Source organism: Gopherus flavomarginatus, chromosome 20, assembly GCF_025201925.1.
Source record: "Gopherus flavomarginatus isolate rGopFla2 chromosome 20, rGopFla2.mat.asm, whole genome shotgun sequence".
Taxonomy (NCBI): domain Eukaryota; kingdom Metazoa; phylum Chordata; order Testudines; family Testudinidae; genus Gopherus; species Gopherus flavomarginatus.
Window position 1 is genome coordinate 25,540,375 of NC_066636.1, and position 20,272 is coordinate 25,560,646.

Genomic DNA, 20,272 nt, shown 5'->3' on the forward strand with positions numbered 1-20,272 from the left:
AGCAATACACCACAGTTATGGACACAGCTTGGAGCAGGAGGAAGAGACTGACCCTACAGCCGCCTCAAGTATGAAAAAAAAAAAACCAAAACCCACCAGTGGACTTCAGGGTGAGATGCACAAAGGGACTCAGGTTGTTGCAATGCTGAGCATCATGGTGTCTAACTTTTAGGTCCTTAGAAAAATCACAGGAACAACTCTGCAATCCCCAAAGCCCAAGTTAGCCATCTATGGGGGACCTTTGACTGCGCCTCAAAGCCAGCACAATAGGCCAGGAGCCACCTATACTACCCACTGGGAAATACCAACCAGAGCTCTTTCAGAGAGGACAACAAGTCTGGGCTGCACAGAAGACATCTAGCTCTGCTAGTGAGCCACACAATGGAAAAGATTGGTGCTTGGCTGCTCAAATTGTGTACAGAATTTGAAATAAAACAGCTGGGGGTGGTGCTGCGTGAAAAGGGACAAGACTGCCCTTGGAATCTTTAGCTTAGTGAATAAGGTACTCATCCAAAATATAGGAGGCACCCCCTCTTCCCCTTCTGAGGGAGAAGTGACTTGAGCAGGGATCTCCCACCTCACACAAGTATGCTAGGCTCAGCTGTGGAGAGTCTCTTACATTCTCTAGCTTAGTTAAGTATTCCATAGTTTAATTAACATGGAACTTCAATAAGAGAGACTGAGGGAGTGCTACATCAGCATAGTCCATAGCCTAGTTGTTAGGGTACTCAACTGTGAGGTGGTAAATCCCTGTTCATATTCCTTCTCTCCCTTAGGAGGACAGGAGACTTGAAGTAAAGATTGCTAACATTGTGGGTGAGTATCCTGGCCCCTAGGCTGAAGACTATAAGGGAGATCATCCCGCCAAGGCTATGTATGAACTCACCAGAGAGGCTGGATCTGGTAGGCATGCTCAGAGGCAACTGTCACAGAGTGTAAGGAAGTCAGGGCCCTGCACCCCCAGTTCCTGCGATTCACCATGACTCTCAGCCAGCCAGTAAAATGGAAGGTTTATTAGACAACAGGAACACAGTCCCAAGCAGGGCTTGTAGGTACAACCAGGACCCCTCAGTCAGATCCCCAGGGGGGTAGGGAGCTTATCCCTCAGCTTTGGAGTTCCCTCTGCTTCCCCAGCCAGCTCTAAAACTGAAACCCCTCCAGCAGTCTCTTCCAGCCACCACCCCTGGCTCCTCCCCCAGCCTTTGTCCAGTTTCCAGGGCAAAAGGTGTCACCTGGGCTCAACCCCCCTCCTGGGCTCAGGTATCATCACCATAGTATCCCATCACCAATGTAGACAGTCTCAGTAAAACTCCCACACAACATTCCCAGGTCAATGCGCCCCACTCCCCACTCCGTCACAGTGACCTACCACATTGGGTCCCTTGCCTACAACTTGGGCAGCCACACACCTATTTTTCATTGTTTGTGAATCACGCTGAGGCTTAGGTGGGACATAGGTGTCCAGATGCCTACAACAGTGCAGCAGTGTACATCCATATGCAGGAGACAGGTGCCTCGCTGCCTAGAGTGAGGCTGCAGCACACATGGCCCAAGGGGGGGAAAAAAAAAAGTTGGGCACTGAGTAAATTTAGGTGCAAGAGTTAGGCAACGGCAAGCAAGCGTTTCATGAACAGCAGGTGTGCCTAAAACTAGGACTTAGGCATCTTCATGGCTCTCACCCTAAGAGTGTGTCTCAAGAGCTGCCACACACTGGTGATGGCCAGCTTCAGGCATTGTGCTTAGCCTTTCTTGGGCAGGTGCATAAGCAGCAGGTTGCATAGGAAGGGGAGGAGTTGCCTCCCCAAATAGCCAGGCATAACCCCACCCCTGCCATGATGCTCCCTGAGTCCGGCTGCAGCTCCAGTAGTCCTCCCAGCTCTGGGGTTGGGGCCGCGCACTGTCCATGTTCCCGCCCCACCCCACCCCACCCCAGGCTGTGGCCCCCTGCCCTCCCAGTGCTCCTTTGTGACTGGGGGGCTAGCTGTGGGACTGGGCCAGTGGCTGCGGTGTGGGGGAGGGAAGGGGGCGCTTGGCTCTGGTGGGGCCCTGGGCAGAAGGGGTGGGACTAGCCTCCCCCAGCCAGCAGTTCACATGCTGCCCTTGTGCAGGGGGGCTCCTAGGGAAAATCCCTTCTTTCCCAGCTCAAAGTATTGGACTTATTATTAGAACCTGCCTGAGACAACAGTTGGGATGAAAAGTGTTATGCTGCTGTTCTGGGCTGCTCCAGTAAGAAACTAGACTGGAGAACAAGATGAAGATAGACGAGAAGACACAAGGAAAGACATCAGGAATGGGAGACAGCAAGATGGAAAAAAGGTAAACTACAGAAGCTGAGAGATGAGCCACTGCAGACACACTATAACAGGAACATAAAATATGATGCACGAGGACATACCTGGTCCAGAGAACAACCTTCTCCCCAGTAGAGCTGACTTTGCTATTCTTTGCACACACGGTGGCTTCCATGATTTTCTGCTGCTGCTCATCTTCCCTTTGCCCCATGTCAGAAGGAACTGCTCTACATCCCAGCTCTTCAGACTGTTGGGGCACCTCAAAGCAGCAGTTACTTTTATTTGACTTTAATCTGCTCTGTGATTCCTGGTCAAAAGGAGAGACTCCAATGCAGCCAGTACCATCTGCTTCTGATAGTATACGATCACTGGGGACCTGCAAGTGGGAGCTCTTATCCAGTATTTTCAGCCTGAGTTTTCTAACTGCTCCCAACCAATTCCTCTTCACTTCAGGTTTTCCTTTCAGAGGGAAGGACAATCTCTCCATTTCTCTCCCTCCTGATTTTGAAGGAGCATGTCCAGGTTTAACTGATGACTTGAACTTAAGAGCTACATTCTGTTGCAAGCTCCTTCCAGGGAAATGATCAGCTCCCATGCAGCCTGTCCTTGCAGCTGAATCAGACCCTAAAATATGCTTGGCAAGGCCAAGGGAACCCTCACCAGTCCCTCCTTGTCTCTGATTTAATCTGGTCTCACTATAACTTCCTAGACCATAAGGGTTGCTTTTGTTCTGTTGAGGCAGCTTTATATTAAATCCAGAGTCAGCAATTCCAGTTTGACTTTCTTTTGCAGTGTCCACAACAGCAGTGACCCTAGCTTTTGCAGAGCACAGAGGGCTTCCTGTAGAGCTCAGTTCTAGGACCCTGCTATTCGGCAATCCTCCTTCAGAAGACACGCCTCTGCAGCAAATCAACTGTCCTTCTAGTTGAGATCCTGCCCAAGAAACCCCACAAGATTAGTAGAAAGAACTTCTGAAGGACAGAGATTTTAGATTGGAGCACAAAGTGCTATAAACCAGAGAATACAGTTTTAACCTCTGCTGTGTTTTGCACAGATCACTCCCCAGTGCAGTTTCCCTACGTATGTTACTGTGTAAGAGTGCTGGGTGCAGAGGTAAATCACAGCTAGCGAGGCTGTGAATATCCTGTGCCTGTAAAAAGGTGTTACACATGCTAGTATCCCAATGTGGACTAGGTGCTGCCTGCCTCTTAATAGTAAAACATGGAAAACAAGATGGCAGCTCCATATATGCTAGGCATCCCGAGCAAGTTGTAACCCAACTGCACTTATGGACAGGAGGGGTATGCCCCCTTAGTGTATTTACACTGCCAGTCATCCTGTGTATTTTGTGTGTGTCGGACAGAAGGGAAGGTAATTGAGGAGGAGATAATTTAAAGGAAGGCTGGGAGGAGGTTGGTTTGAATTGTTGTGTTAAGATCCCAGAGGAGGGAGAATAACTACATAAGTACTCTGGATAGATGGAACTGCAGGGAAAAGTGTGCTGGCAAGGAGATCTTACATAAATTAGTAATTTTATGGAGGTGTCAGGAAGGCTCTCCAGTCCCGTGGAGGGGAGAGTTCCACGAACAATCCATCAGAATAGTTTAAATTTGATGGGGGCTCAATGTCCAGGTGGGCTAAGATGACTGACATGGGGGCACGTATACTCATAGATTGGGTATTTAGGCCACCTAGAGCCAAGGGAAGGCACATGGAAAGAGCTGAATTAACAACTATTTCTAATCATCCTCATTTTAACCTCAATGAATTTGCATTTAGATGACACTTAAGACCCATCTCAGTTTGTCTGCACAATTTACAAAGTGACAGCTGCCCATACATATGACATTCACAGACCTGAAGCCAGGGAGTCTGCTTTCCTAGACATGTTTTTTGTTCTGCTCTGGCCATTCTCCTCTTCATCCCTGTACTCCAGAGACTCCTCTGCAGGCTCCTTACATGTCCCAAGCTCCTTCTCTTCAGGCTGAGGGCTCAACTCTCGTTGAGTCAGGCTGTTAGTGAGCTCTTGAGAATCTTTATTTTTATAGGATTTGCTATCACACACCTGAAGATCAGAAGAAGAACTTCAGAGATTACAAACGGACTCTCAGGGTATCTGACCAACCCATAGCACCACAGCTCTTGTGTAGAATCATGGAAACAATGGGGCTGGAAGGGCCCTCTGGAAGTCATGAAGTCCAGCCCCCTGAACTGAGGTAGGACAAAGTAAACTTAGACCATCCCTGACATGTGTTTGTCCAACCTGGTCTTAGAAACCTACATGATGGGGATTCCACAGACTCTCTTGGAAGCCTATTTCAGATCTTAACTTCCCTTATCAATGAAAGGTTTTTCCAAACATCTAACCTAAATCTCCCTTGCTACAGATTAAGCCAATTACTTCTTGTCCTACCTTTAGTGGACAGGAAGAACAATTGATTACAACAGCCCTAAACATATTTGAAGACTGTTATTAGGTCCCCACTCAGACTTCTTTTCTTAACACTAAACATGCCCTGTTTTTTTTAACCTTTCTTCACAGATCAAGTTTTCTAAATCTTTTATCATTTTTGTTGCTCTCCTCTGGACGCTCTCCAATTTGTCCACATGTTAAGTGTGGTCCCAGAACTGGTCACAGTACTCTGACTGAGGCCTCCCCAATACTGAGTAGTGTGGAACAATTACTTCCCATGTCTTGCATATGACACTCCTCTTAATATACCCCAGAATAATATTAGCAACTGCATTACATTGTTGATTCATAGTCACTTTGTGAGCCACTATAACACTCAGATCCTTTTCATCAGTACTACTGCCTCTCACTTATTCCCCATTTTGCATCTGTGTTTGATTTTTGCATCCTAAGAGTAGTACTTCGCACTAGTTTTTTTTTAATTTCATCTTGATTTCTGAACAATTCTCCAATTTGTCAAGATCCTGTTGAAATCTAGTCCTCTCCTCCCAAGTACTTGTAACCCCTCCCAGCTTCATGCCATCTGCAAATTTGATAAGCACACTCTCCATTCCATTATCCAAGTCATTAATGAAAATATTGAATAATATCAGACCAAGGACTGACCTGACAGACCCCGCTAGATACACTCTCCCAGTTTGGCAGCAAGCCACTGATAACTACTCCTTGACTAGTCTTTCAACCAGTTATGCACCCATTCTTAGAATAAATTAATCTAGGCCGCGTTTTCCTAGAACCCTCACTGTCCCTCAGTCCAGACTCGGCCTTCAACTTAGTGGTTTATGTACGTTGTCTTTAGGAAACCAAACTTCTATATCCATGAACAGATAAAGGTTCAGCTCACATAGTGTCTAAGCAAGCTTCCTCCACACCATTTTTCTTGTCCTGGAAGAGCGCAAAAATCTCAGTTATGTAACACAGCAAGGGAGGGGTAGTAAAAGGGAATGGAAGGCGTATAGGAAGAGAAAGGTTAACACGGTTAGAGCTCATAAGAGGGAGGTGCTTATTTTGGTGGTTCCCCTTTGGATGTTTGTTTTAATTAGGACTGTCAGACCATTAAAAACATTAATTGTGATTAATCGTGCTGTTAATAGAATACCATTTATTTAAATATTTTTGGATGTTTTCTACATTTTTCAAATATATCGATTTTAATTACAATACAGAATACAAAGTGTACGGTGCTCATTTTGTATTTATTTTTTATTACAAATATTTGCACTGTAAAAAAAAATTGTATTTTTCAATTCACCTAATACAAGTACTGTAGTACAATCTCTATCATGAAAGCTGAACTTACAAATGTAGAATTATGTACCAAAAAAACCTGAATTCAAAAATAAAAACAGTGTAAAACTTTAGCGCCTACAAGTCCATTCAGTCCTACTTCTTGTTCAGCCAATCGCTCAAACAAGTTTATTTACATTTATGGGAGATAACGCTGCCCATTTCTTAATTACAACGTCACCTGAAAGTGAGAACATGTGTTCGCATGGCACTGTTGTAGCTGGCGTCGCAAGATATTTACATGCCAGATGCGCTAAAAATTCATATGTCCTTTGATGCTTTAACCACCATTCCAGATGGCATATGTCCATGCTGCTGACGGGTTCTGCTTGATAATCCAAAGCAGTGTGGACTAACATGTTCATTTTCATCATCATGAGTCAGATGCCACCAGCAGAAGGTTGATTTTCTTTTTGGTGGTTTGGGTTCTGTAGTTTCCAAATCAGAGTGTTGCTCTTTTAAGATTTCTGAAAGCATGCTCCACATCTCATCCATCTATTTTGGAAGGCACTTCAGATTCTTAAATCTTGGGTTGAGTGCTGTAGCTATCTTTAGAAATTTCACATTGGTATCTTCTTTTCATTTTGTCAAATTTGCAGTGAAAGTCTTCTTAAAATGAGCATGTGCTGGGTCATCATTCAAAACTGCTACAACATATGGCAGAATGCAGAAAAACAGAGCAGGAGAAATACAATTCTCCCCCAAGGAGTTCAGTCACAAATTTAATTAGCGCATTTTTTTTTTAATGAGCATCATCAGCATGGAAGCATGTCCTCTGGAACGATGGCTGACGCATGAAGAGGCATATGAATATTTAGCACATCTGGCATGAAAAATTTTTGCGACGCCAGCAACAATAATGCCATGCGAACACGTGTTCTCACTTTCAAGTGACATTGTAATTAAGAAGTGGGCATCATTATCTCCATAAATGTAAACAACCTTGTTTTTCTTAGCGATTGGCTGAACAAGAAGTAGGATTGAGTGGACTTGTACACGCTAAAGTTTTACATTGTTTTGTTTTTGAGTGCAGTTATGTAACAAAAAAACCTACATTTGTAAGTTGCACTTTCATGATAAAGAGATTGCATTACAGTACCTGTCTGAGGTGAATTGAAAAATACTGTTTCTTCTGTTTATCATTTTTACAGTGCAAATATTTGTAATAAAAATAATATAAAGTGAGCACTGTATATTTTGTATTCTGTGTTGTAAATGAAATAGATATATGAAAATATAGAAAAACATACAAAATATTTAATAAATTTCAATTGTTATTCTATTGTATAACTGTGATTAATCGCAATTAATGTTTTTAATTGCGATTAATTCTTTTTTAGTTAGTCGCATGAGTTAACTGCGATTAATCAACAGCCCTAGTTATAATACATTACAATCTGGAGACAGGAAGAACAAGCCTGGGTGAATTAACAGACACCATACAATAGGATACACTACAACTGTTCCTTGCCCCCACCATCCCAGTGCTCAGCCCCCTTCAACTGACCTTACAGCTGGAATGGCTGCAGGTCCTCCTCTTGCTCTTCTTTAGTTTGGGGTCACTGCTCCCTTCATGGCAGGAGCATGAAAATTCCTTCACCCCATCCACCCACTCCATCTCCTGGAAATAAACACATCAGCTGACATGGACTTTCCTGATCCACACAGCACTGCACAGATAACACGTACACACCAAACAGAAGCAGGTCACAGGCTGGCCAGTCCACAAAAAGAGCCAGAGCAGGGCCAGTCTGACACCCCCCAGGGAGAACTAAAGCAAGTAAATTGCCAACAGAGATCGAAGCGGCTGAAATTTGGGCAGAAGCATTTTAATCCCTTTCAGCCTGTTGCCTAACTCTTTAGAGACTAGGACTATTTCTACAGACATTTGTCTTCCTAGACATGTATTTGCCTGGAGTATGAAAGAGGCCACATGCTTTGGGCTAGTCAGATATCCCAGTCCCACCTTGTCATTGTTCTGGCCTCCAATCTCTTTCCTCTTTTTATTTTTCGAGGCTGTGTGCATCTTGGGGGTTTCCTCCTCCTCTTCTACATCTGGTAACGACACCTCTTCAAACCCATCAAACTAAAAGAAGCACAGAGGCTGTGTTACCAGTACAGCAAGGGGAGCTTTCAGTAGACTGACCTTTCATACTCTCTCCTACAAAGGGCTTTCTTTGCATCAAGGCCCATTTCAGGGCAGCGTGACAAGTTCACAATAATGTCAAAAGTAACAAGTGCTGAAAGAATTTGAATTTTCCACCCCGACCATCCCCAGCCACCCACAATCCCAGATCTTTATCCCCCCTCTTCCTTTTCTGGGTCTGTCACCTCCCTATTAAGACTTTCAGTCTGACGGATCCAAGCCTTCCTACTTCTCTCTCTCTCTCCTAGTTTAGAGAAAGGGTCTCCACCTCATACTCTTTCTCCTCTGTCCAGTTGATCTCCTCAAAGTCTCCCATGCGGCTGGCTGATGGACGTAAATGATCAAAGAAGATGGAGAATTCATCCTGTAGGTGGTCATGTCCTTTCAGCAGCTGCCACATCTGGGTCTTCAACTGTGGGAGAAAACTCTGGAGTAAGATAATGGTGGAACATGGCATCGGCTTCAAGGTCTGCACAACAAACAAGACCCTTTGCTAGAAACAAACACAAAAGCTCAGGCTCAGTGTTACCAGCTGTACTGTATTTCATTTTTGGATCAGAGTACTTCCAGGAATCATCCTGGCACTGAAGAATCTCCCCAGAAATCTTAGGGAGAGGTTACTTGAGAGAAACTAAAGCATCAACCTGCAGGGTAATAAAAGCAAGGTGGGAAAGAGAAGATACATAGGGGCCAATTAGCTGTACAATCTTGTGCAGGTAACGATTAGATCAGTTCTCTCTGCTCTTACTCCAGATGAGGGGTGTATCTCAGAGCTGGTTACACCACAGCAATCTGAAAGTCAGAGGGGAAAGCACTATGGGGTATGTACCTCTGCATTCTCAGGGCTGGCTGAGGGGGAGGGGAATATATAGAACAGGCCTGCACAACATGCGGCCCGTGGAGCCTCACTGTGTGGCCCGTGGGGGGATTCTAAATCCCCCGCACATGGCACTCTGCGGGCGGCCCAGAGCCCTTTAAATCTCAGCTGGCCCGGAATCAAAGGGCTCGGGGCTGCCCACAGCCGCGGGGAGCCAAGAGCCCTTTAAATCCCAGCCACGGCCGGGAATCAAAGGGCTCTGCGCTGCCCACAGCGGAGGGGAGCCCAGAGCCCTTTAAATTCCAGCTATGGCCAGGAGTCAAAGGGCTCTGGGCTGCCCACAGAGATTCCCAGCCGTGGTTGGGATTTAAAGGGCTCACGGCTGCGGGCAGCCCAGAGCCCTTTGAATCCCGGCCCACAGCCGCTGATTGCCCCCTCCCCAGACCCCTGCCCCAACTGCCCCCCAGGACCCCCACCTCTTATCTAATACCGCTGGTCCTTGTCCCCTGATACCCCTCTCCCAGGACCCCTGCCCCTAACTACTCCCCAGGACCCCACCCCCTATCTAAATGCTGCTGCTCCTTGTCCCCCGATTGCCTCCTCCCGAGGACCCCCCCAACTTTCCCCCAGGACCCCACCCCCTACCTGTCCCCTGATAAACCCCTGGGACTCCCATGCCTATCCAACTGCTGCCTGTCCCGACTGCCCCCCTGAACCTCTGCCCCATCCAACTCCCCTGCTCCCTGTCCCTTGACTGCCCCCCCCGAACCTCCTACCCCTTCTCCAACCCCCTACCCCCTTACCGTGACACTCAGACCAGCGTGTCTGGCGCCATGCAGCTCCAGACATGTTGCTGCCATGCTTCCCCGCGGAGCCCACAGGCCCCCCACCCCAGCACCTGCCTTCCAGATTTGAACACCTCAAAATTCAGGAGTGCTCAGTCTCAGTTTGGTCAGCTGTTACTTCATTTCTCTCAAATCAAATACACTGATTCACTGTAACTTGCTGTAGAAAAAGTAGGATAAAATTGAGCAAGAAATGCTTCCCAGTGGTTATTAGGACTGGAATTGCTATTTTCAACAGCCATTGCCTTTTTGTTTGTTTAAAAAGAAGACAGTGACATTGCATTGGCAAATTCCACACAGAAAGAAAAAGTGGAACAAAAGAATAATAAAGGCACCTCAACTTTTCCTCATTTATGGAGGACAGTCTTATAATATGCATCCAGATATCCTCCAATCACACAAGCTGAAAATTGTTCCACTTTCCTGCAGTTCTGTAACCATAGGGGAACCAATCCTGTCTGTTTTGTGCACATCCAAAATTCCTGCTGAATGACTCGCCCTGGGAGTGTTACCAGTGACCCAGGGCTGGGGCAGCGGCAGGTGTGGGGGGGGCACTGGTGGGGGGAAGCCCAGGGCTGGGGCAGCAGCGGGGTGAGGGGAGGCCACTGGTGGGGAGGAAAGGGGGAAGCTCAGCACTGGGGTGGCAGGGGGTGTGGGTCAGTGGGGGGGAGAGCCCAGGACTGGGGAAGCAGGAGGGTACGGGGGGAGCCCAGGGCTGGAACGGGGGGCAGCCAAATTTTTTTTTTGCTTGGGGCAGCAAAAAACCTAGAGCCGGCCATGCCGGGTTCCCCCAGCCGCTGGAGTGCCGGGCCCTTTAATCTGACCCTGAGGGCTCCCAGCCACCTTTTCAGCTGGGAGCCCCCGGTTGATTTAAAATAAAGTATCACCTCCCCACCCCCAGCCTTCCTTTTTGGCCCACAGCTGTTTTGGTGGGGCGGCACTGGGGCGGGGTGTTTCTGCAGGGCTGGGAGGTTTCGGCCCTCAGCTGTTTTCTTTGGAGTAACGTGGCCTTCGCTGCTTTATGAGTTGTGCAGGCCTGATATAGAAGTTTGGTTACCTCTGCAATGTCCTGGGGGAGGCAGTCTGCACAGCTTTGCAGCACTTTGATGATCTTTTGATGGTGAGTGGGATTTTCAGCAAAGCAAATTTCCAGCTGCCTGAGGAACTTCCGGCTTTTGTCAAATGCTTGCTGCTCTTCAAACTGATCAGAGAACAAGGAGGATCTTTTCACTCCGGATACACCAATCTATATTTACAGGCATTTCTGATCTGCTTTGAGAAGCTATGTAAAGTATATCTGCTCCAGCCAAGAGTTTTACAACTCACTTTGGACTGCGGACTGCAGGCCTCAAACAGAAAACTGGTTTCAAATCTCTTAACGGCTTAAGAAGTGCAGTGCAGAAGTTAAACGAGGCCACGTTTACTGAAAACAGTTTAGATTTTAAAATTTACAGATATACCAAGTTACAGAAGGCTGTAGCTGTGCATCATGCTGCAGCATTCCTCAGCACTGGAAGATTTTACAGAAAAGTTAATTAAATAATTAGCACCTCCATCCAATTTATCCCTGCCTCTATACTTAATTCTTCCTCCATTCCTGCAAGGTTCACTACATTTGTCTTCTCAAACTCTCCTGTTTGCTTCTTCCCTTTTACCTACCAATCCACACTCCAAAGCTTGCTCAGGCAAAAGAAAGGCAGCAAAGTCTGTGAGTAGCTGTGGCCACTCCTGCAGGAGGGTCTGGAGAGTGGAATACAGATCCACGGCAGTTGGCTTGTGAGTGCTGGTCTCAAACTCATAGATAACACGAAGAAAGTCTTCATACTTCCCAGGCACATTCCGCAAAGCTTCGCGCACCTGCAAAGCGCATCAGACAGTTATGAGACTTTCTCCCCGCTTATGAAAACTCAGGAGGAAAGAAAAGTTAATTCAATAGCTACTTCAATACTCAGCACTTCTACATTACTTCACTTTTTCAAATTGCTGTACCAACAAACTAATTATTCTCTAGATTCAGGAGCATGGAATGGTCACAAGATAGGAGTGATCCCAAGTGGGTTACAAATTTTGGAAACACATCAGATCTGGATGGATTCTTCAGCTAAGTGGCTCAGGTGTTAATTCTGTTACAGAGGAAACATTTATCAGGAAATGGTAACTGGACATGCCAGCAATTTGATTTTCTTTATTTTAATAGAAATACAAGATTCACATTCTGTCTGATGACAAAGCTCTAAGGTCAGCCTGTTCGTTCTTACCCTGTTCAGATAGGCTTGGGCAAATGCCAAATCCTTCTGTTCCCTGAGAGGGTCTCTCTCCAGAATCTCCTCATCATACAGCAGCAGCAACTTGGAGGTGTCTTTGCTGGCACGAGTCCGTCCCCTCTTATTCCTGGCTCTGTGGGAGTTCCTGTTTTTCCCAGGCACTTTCACATTCTCATCTGAAAGCACAGTCCCCATGCAAATTCCTCATTCCAGGGAAATGCAAAACCCGTCGATGTTGGTGCTGTGGACCATTCTAACTGCCAGGAAAGGGTTCCCTTCATTTTATTCATCATTAGGCCCTGACCCACAGACATACTCATGTCCTGCCAGAGCAAGGAATGTGTTTGTGGGTCATATAAGCTCCCCTTTATTTTGTGGGAGTCCACAGAAAATGAATGTAAAGAGAAGTGAACTGTGTATTATAAATTTTATTGAGTATCCTTATCCCATTGAGTCAGCTGAACAGATTTCTTCTTTAGAGTGTGGAAACACTTGCCTCATTTTCACGGTCACTGAATCCTTTCCAGACTTACAGCTCAAATTACACCCAGTTAGCAGAGACCATGAGATAAAGACCAGTCCAAGGCCTTGATGCAGAGACTGAATGAACTGAGTACAGTACATCTGATCCCTGTTACTAATGTGCCTCAGATTCTCATATTTTGGAGAGTTAGGGCACAACAGAGCTCGTATCACAAGGGATGAAGAATAGGAAAGATGCTTCAGTGATGAGGGAACTTGTCTAGAACTTAGGAGACACAGATTCAGTTTCCTGCTCTGCCACAGGTTTCCCAGGTGATCTTGGACAAGTCACTTAACCTCTCTGTGGCTCATTCCCCATCTGTAAAAGGGGAATAAGAATACTTCCATACTTCACAGGAGTGTCATGAGGATAAGTACATTAAAGACTGTGAAGCGCTGTGAAGTCAACTTATGAAAAGCTCTACATAAAAATCTAGGTGGTATTATTATTATTATTATTCATGAGGGTCTAGGTCTCTGCCTTTTCCTGGGCCTGCTTCACAATCTGGGAAGGCGCAGTCTGCTTTTGGAAAACAAATTAAAAAAAAAAAATGCCAGAAGCCCACAGATCTGCTGGATTTAGGGTTATTTTCAGCATTGCTAGCTCTATCTTCTTCCCCATTCCTAAACCCTGCGGTTTTGAGTCCTGCTTACTGACTTCACTTACATGGGGACTTTTTTAGTCCCATTAGCAGATTCTGCTTTGTTGCTAACGTATCTGGATTCTATTCTGAATTACACAGAATAAGCAACTCCATTCTGACTGCAGAATCTTTATTATCAGTGATGTCTGATGAAGAAAGAATCCCAATCACTTTTCAGTTCCCAGGATGAGCCACCGGAAAACTCATCTTGTGACTTGTACATTCAAACAATATGACCCGTAAAGGCCAGAAAGAGACCACGGAACCCCACAATCTCATTTATGCAGTCAGATTTCAGAGTATAACTGCACTGCCAGTGGATAGATAGGAGGGGATGCAGAGAACTGTTTTTGTAGACTCTTGTTTCTCAAAGCCTCTTTTCCAAAAGTAAGGCAACACTGTTAAACCTTGAGGAAATTACACACTTGTTGTTTTGCTGCAGCAGACCAGTTCTGTTTCCGCACCGTGACAGTCTGCACCCCTGTATTCATCCCTTTTACAAGACTATGATAAATTTTGTATAAGGTATACTTTGTGAGGTATCGCTTGAAAACTCAAGAAATTGGTGATCATGATTGTCCTGGTAAAATACATGTGGTAACACTGTATATAAAGTTATAAAATTCTACTCTATGACATTACTAAGACATGTTCCAAGTTTAGTAAAGCAGCCACAAACCAGTTCCTCAGAGACAAAAAGCAAACTGATGCCTCAGCCAGGTGTCAACAAAATCAAATGGACTATCACCTGGTTAAGTGTTGCCAACTTAGCTACTTTGTCACTAGATTTAGTGACTTCCTAGTGTTAGGCCTAAATAAAGATATAGCAGACAAAACCAGGTATGCCAACCTAACCAAAGTCAGGCTAACAGAGGTTTGTGGGTAATCCCTGAGTGGAAAACACTGAGAAGTAGCAGCATGTCTCACAAGCGCTGGAAAACAGTGAAATAAGAATAAAGCTGCATTCCTGGCATAGTACCAGATGTGCTGTGTTCGGGCAGCTCCTTCGAAGAACTAATAAAAGTCCTAGTTTCCCAGCCTCCTTGTTTTCACTCCCTGGTTTTGTTCTTTGTTTGTTTTTAACTCCCCTACATTTCTAACTTTAGGCATGCATGTATACTAAAGGTGTCTAGTTTCTAGTTGTTAGAAAAAGGGGGTGGGTTGCTCCAGTGAATAATTTATGACGCGACGGAACTGTCTATATAGGCTTATACTAAGATGTAAAAAGCAGGCTGGTTCTCTCTGGAGACAAGCTGCTCTCTATTGATGCATGCACTTGTCAATAAAGAGCTTTTGATCGAACCTTGCTGGTGTTGCCTGTCTCTCTCGCGGTCAGACAACGAACTTTGCCGTCTGGGTTAGAGTCCCTAACACTAGTGAAGAAATAAGCGTCAAGTAACCAGTGACAAATCTAGCAACTTTCACTGCTGATTACAGTGACATTCAGAGAAAAAAAACACCAATATGCATAGTCAAAAAAATCATTCTCAAGCAGCTCAATAATGTTAATAAAATCCACTCCATGCTCTTACTACATTCTGTTGCACTCCACGTCAATCTCATTATGTCTCAACTGAACATGTCCTCAGAAGGAATCACATTCCAGGGCTTCTTGGGCTGAGATCACTAAAATCTGCAGGCAAGGAAAAGAAGTTGGAGGAGGCTAATTAAATGCTTTACTAAAGCCAGGTGCACTTTGGAGGGAGCAGCATATTAGCCAGGGCTTGTTTTTAACCAAATGTGTTTTCTCACTGCTCCATAGTAAGATAAAAGGTGTAGCTATCTTGATTTCGGCTCCCCTTTACTCCTTCCCCTGGGTTGGCCTGGGGTTAGCTGCCCAGCTGTTACATTTGATCCCACTACACAGCAGCAAGAAAGAACACATTTGGATAAAAACAAATCCTGGCTAATGTGGTGCTGTCTGCAAAATGTGCCTGGCTTTAGCAAAGTATTTAATTAGCCTCCAGATTACAGCGATTCCTTGCCTGCAGATTATAGTGATCTCAAACTAAGAAGCCTTGGAATGAGTTTCCTTCTGAGGACATGCTCAATTAGGATGTAATGAGATTGACTTGATGTGAAACTGAATGTCATAAGAAGAGCATGAATGGGTTTCATTAACACTATAGAGCTGCTTGTGAATTATTTTGTAACTATACTCACCTGGGCGCGCACACACAATATATACCTCATACACACTATACATACACACACACACACACACACACTCAGGAGGTTCCAATCACCACAGACTTTGTCTCCTAAACCTCAGATGGAGATGACTCTTAAAGAAGAGAAAAAAAGCATAAGAATGGGGAACAGATCCCCCAAGTTATTCCTTTCTTTCTACCCATGGTGGCCACAACATCTGAGGAATAAACAGCTTTGGACTGAGGGAAGGATGCTGTCAGAAAGAAATTCAGCCAGTAGAACTGCTGAAGCATGTGGTGAGAGAGGCTTTTGTGTAAAATTCACTTAGCTTGTTAAGATAAGTGTTAGTTACCTTTTACTTTTATTTTCTTATTACCAATTCTGACTTTTTATGCCTCATTACTTGTAATACTATAGAAAGCCAGTTTCCTGTTTTATCTGAACCAGTGCCCTTGGACTGAAGTGTCTGGGAAACTCCATTTAAGATAAGAGGATTTGTGCATATTGTCTATTAATAAAATGACAGACTTTATATGAGCTTGTGTCGTCCAGTAGAGGGCTAAGCAGTACAAGATGCTCATTTCTGGGGGAAACTCTGTGACTAGGAATTTGCTTGGTGTTGCTCCACAACAGTGTAACTCAAGAGTTGCTGGCCATAGCACTCATACAGTATAGTTAGAGTAATTTACATGCTGAAGGCTGCGTGTGAACAGACCAGGAGTGGTTGCTCTCACAGTGAAGCAGTGTAAAAGGCACCTCAGGTTGGAGAATTGAGGGGACAGCTATTCAACAGTCCAGATTGTACCCTAAGTAATGTCACACCACCATAGAGAGATAATTAACTCACCTGGTGGCATTCTGTTGGTTTCCACCTCTGGGGCAACCTTTGTAAAAATGAAGGCAGATTTGGGTTCCTCTGCTAAATCTTCAGCTATCTCATCTGTCATTTCATCATCTTTTTGCAAACTCTCCATTCCTTCCCCTTCTCCCTCCTCCTCCTCTTCCTCTTCCGGCTCTGAGTTCTCTTCCTGGGAATTCTCTTCTTCAGAATCTCCCTCCTGGCTCAGATGCCTCTCTGTTGCAAGCCAAGTCAGTTTTTCCATTGTCTCCTTTAGATCAAAGCACCCAAAAATCTTTAGTCCTTGTATGCCATTCAACTACCTCCTCATTTAATTATAATCCTAACTACTAACCCCAGGTATCAATTTAGTTCTTGCCAACTAACGATTAACATAATTAACAGTGACATGACACCATCTAACCCAGGAACGGGAGCTGCCAGCCTCCACACTGCTGCTAAAATCGAAGTAATCCGACATTCATTTACAAGTGTGAAACTGTGCATGTATTTCTTTGGTAGAGTTTTGTCTATTTTTTATGCTTTCTTTGAATTACTTTATCGTGGGGAACTCTCATTAAAAATAATTTCTACAAAGTACGCAGAACAAACAAGGAGCAAGCTCAGCTGAGGAAGCCCTTACAACTCCAGAAGAACTGAAACCTGGCCATTTGCAATTTATGCTCCTTACCTAGTCTGTAAGCTCCTCAGGACAAGAGTTGGTCCTTTAATTTGTAATGTGCCATGCACACTCTTGGCACCATATAAATACACAATGAGCTGGTTCTTACAAAAAAGTGTGGCTTTATCTCATTTGCAGAATTCATTATCTAGGCTGCTATGTTCTTACCTGAAGTTCTGGCACAGAAAGCACGGACTCTTCTGATGAGGAGGAGGATGAAGAAATGTCATCAGCATCTTGAGTAAAATCATCGAAATCCTCCTCCTCTTCCTCTTCTTGTCCGTCCTTCTCTCCCACTGCTTCAGGGCCAGCTGGTGTCCCTACAGACTGACCATCCACACTGGATGAGTCCTCTGGTTTCCCCAATGGGCTACTGAACTCTGCATCAACATCTGTTGAATGAGAGGCATTCTTGGAAGTCTCATGGCTCATTTCCATCCCAGCTGTATCAATGTCTTCCAACTGCTGCTCATCCTGGGTGGGTGCCTCTACTTCTCGTCCCTTCTCCTGATGGGACGTGCACTCTTTTTTAATTTCCTTTTGTTCACTCAGATGCTCAGATGGGACCTCCATGTCCAGCTCTTGCCCTAGATCCAGTATGAACTCCTCCTTTATTTCAGCGTTCAAGTTTTTCTTCTCCTGAGTTGGGTTTTCTTCTTCTAGGGCATCACTGGAATCTTCAGGTTCAGTTTTCACTGTTTCTCCTAAATCCTCCAAATGAGGTAAGAGGTCCACTGGTAATGGCTCCAAGGCCGCCTTTTCCATTGTCTCCACAACTATCCAACTATAACACTCACTCTCTTTAACCTTCTCCTGGCTGTCATTGTCTGGAGTAGCAGGACCTGTGCTGTGTTCCTTCTTGGGGGAGATGGCAGAACATGAAGAGTAAAGCTCTCGGGGTTCGACTTTAGGCTCAGCTATGGGGAAGGAATTTTCATCATTTACAGCAAGACGGGAAGTGACTAGATTCAACTTCTCTTTTTCTTCAGCAGTTGATGAAGCAGGAAGACCTACAGAGTTAGGAGAGGCTATCAAGGGAGGAATAGAAGAGGACACTAGAGGCTGATTTAATGGGCATGGGAAGGTGGTGGGATTTACCAACAAAGTTGTAATTGGAATAGCCTGAGTGCCGCTGCCAACTGTTGTGTTTATGGGCTGAATCATATTGCAGCCATTGCCAATACTAACCACTTTCACTGTAGCAGCAGGTACCGTAAAGATGACAGGGGCTGGATGGATCAAAGGGGCAGCCTTTATCAGAGGGGTGGATTTTGTTCCCTTTTTCTTTTGGTACCCCCTGCGGACACAGGGTTTGCGGATTTTTGAGGCAGTCAATGCTGGCATCATTTTTGTCTGAAAAGTCACAGGGGTTGAGGATACTAGTGCTGGTGGTATAGCAGCTGGAAGAGAAGTTCTGGAATCAGATTGTAAAGTGGAAAGCACGCTCTGAAATTCAAAGCAATCGCCACTCCCCACTGCTGAAGGGATGTTCAAATGCTGCATTCCTGGTATAGTCTGCATAATTGTAGCTGGCTGGATTAACCGGGGAATTTGAACCACAACTTTGTTAGGAGGAGCTTCTGATTGGGGTAACTTTACAGCAGCTTTCTGAATATTAATAGTGTTGGCACTCGGCTGCAGACAAGGACTTGGTCGAATGAGTAGGGGCTTCAGGGCTGCAGACCCCTGCCGCCTCCAAGCTCTCCTGGAGAAACGGTTGGCAAGAGGCTTCAGTGTCAGCACTATTCCCTTGGGCATGAGTAGGGGGTATTTTTCATCACACTGCGATTCCAAAGTTTCTTTTTCTGTCCTCAAAAGAGCAGATTCTGTACTGGGTGAACCTGCTGCCTCCCCAGCATCTTCTGCTAATTGCTTCAGCTCCCTTTGAAGGGAGGATAAACTTGCCTGCAGGAGAAAAGAGCTTCAGTTATTTAAGTCCCCTGACCCTTACCACCTTCAGGCAACACAGAAAACATTATTCCAGCACAAGAGGCAGTGACTTATTTTGATTCACTTTATGAATAAGTATATTTTATTTACTGCTCACTGTAAACTCTGACAGGATGTAACAATCTGGAAGGAGCAATGTGATCATAAAGTTCATGACCTTGATGTGTCTCTTCCAAACTGGTTTGTAAAGACTCTCTTAGCAAGAGTCAAGTGTCATCAATTCCCCAATAGGATGGTCATGTGATAAAACCCTCAACTGGGGTTTGGGGGATCTGGGTCCAATTCTTGGCTCTGCCACATACTTCCAGTGTGACCTTGGCAAGTCAGTTAATTTCTTTGTGCTTTGGTTCATCCCTTCCACACAACGGGTTGCGAGGAAAAAAATAATGGCTGAGAGGCATTTAGGTACTACAGATATAAGGGTCCCGTAACATAAGAGAACAACATTCAAATCCCAAATCTGCACTTTTATTCCCAGGGCAACAAGTCCACAATGAGAATGTCTGTCTCTCAGTAAGACTGTTTGGTGCAGCGAGGAAGATGGTAATTGCTGCCTGTACGGTGGTGGCCATCCTGCCCTGACATATAAACTGCAACCAGGAGCACCAGTGTCACACAGCCAATATTCTAACCAGCTGAATTAAACCGTTCAAGCCAACAGCACTAAAAGGTAATCAGCGCTAGGGATAAGATGGGTGGAGGCATGATGCTTCTAAACAGCAGGCACTGTACCTTCAGCCAGAATGGCAAATGCTGCTCTTCCCTCTCCACAGGGGGTTTGCACTCAGAAGGCTGGATCTCCTCACAACACTTGAACAAAATGGGCAACTGCTTTGTTCGTTTATAATACTGAGGAGATGGGGTGGTGGAAGAAGAAAAAAAACAAAAAAAGAAGCAAGGTCAGCAATCCCCATCCTTCATTAGTCTAACTGCCAGAGTTACTCCTACACTGATGGAGTGTTGCTCAATTGTGTATCTATTAAGAAATGGAAAGGAGGGCTGAACAAAATCTTATGTCCTTTTTGACCCATTTCTCTGGACAGATCATTGGTGTAGCACATGTGTGCACTCACTCTACTTCCGTACAGCATGCAAATCTACTGGTAGGAAGCTCATTATTTCTGCATTATGTGAATTACAGTTGTATGAAGTATCAGAGTGGTAGCCGTGTTAGTCTGGATCTGTAAAAGCAGCAAAGAGTCCTGTGGCACCTTATAGACTAACAGACATATTGGAGCATGAGCTTGTGTGGGTGAATACCCACTTCGTCAGATGCATGACCTTGTATCAAGGTTCTCTGTAGTAGGCATTGTGTTCTTGAGAGACAAGGCGGCAATCAGAGCAGTTGTAAAAGGTAAGTAC

At 45.1% G+C, this 20,272-nt stretch overlaps 1 protein-coding gene and 1 long non-coding RNA gene across 8 annotated transcripts in view; one reads left to right on the forward strand and one right to left on the reverse strand.

Moving 5' to 3' along the window:
* GON4L (gon-4 like) overlaps positions 1-20,272 on the reverse strand; it is a 47,697-nt gene that overhangs the window by 2,190 nt on the left and 25,235 nt on the right. For 6 of the 7 annotated variants that reach the window (XM_050930036.1, XM_050930033.1, XM_050930034.1 and 3 more), the window contains 11 exons: positions 19,643-19,759; positions 17,129-18,865; positions 16,288-16,549; positions 12,118-12,299; positions 11,519-11,716; positions 10,917-11,060; positions 8,466-8,609; positions 8,018-8,137; positions 7,559-7,672; positions 4,149-4,356; positions 2,396-3,224 (listed from right to left, as the gene is read on the reverse strand). In XM_050930036.1, coding sequence (XP_050785993.1) covers positions 2,396-3,224; positions 4,149-4,356; positions 7,559-7,672; positions 8,018-8,137; positions 8,466-8,609; positions 10,917-11,060; positions 11,519-11,716; positions 12,118-12,299; positions 16,288-16,549; positions 17,129-18,865; positions 19,643-19,759 — 4,055 coding nt within the window. Of the gene's footprint in view, positions 1-2,395; positions 3,225-4,148; positions 4,357-7,558; positions 7,673-8,017; positions 8,138-8,465; positions 8,610-10,916; positions 11,061-11,518; positions 11,717-12,117; positions 12,300-16,287; positions 16,550-17,128; positions 18,866-19,642; positions 19,760-20,272 lie in introns of those variants that run through there. The other variant, XM_050930039.1, reaches the window with a different exon arrangement.
* Positions 5-20,013, forward strand: LOC127037936 (uncharacterized). Its single transcript, XR_007770526.1, has 3 exons — positions 5-816; positions 19,389-19,580; positions 19,684-20,013. It is a non-coding gene; the product is annotated as an uncharacterized LOC127037936 (long non-coding RNA).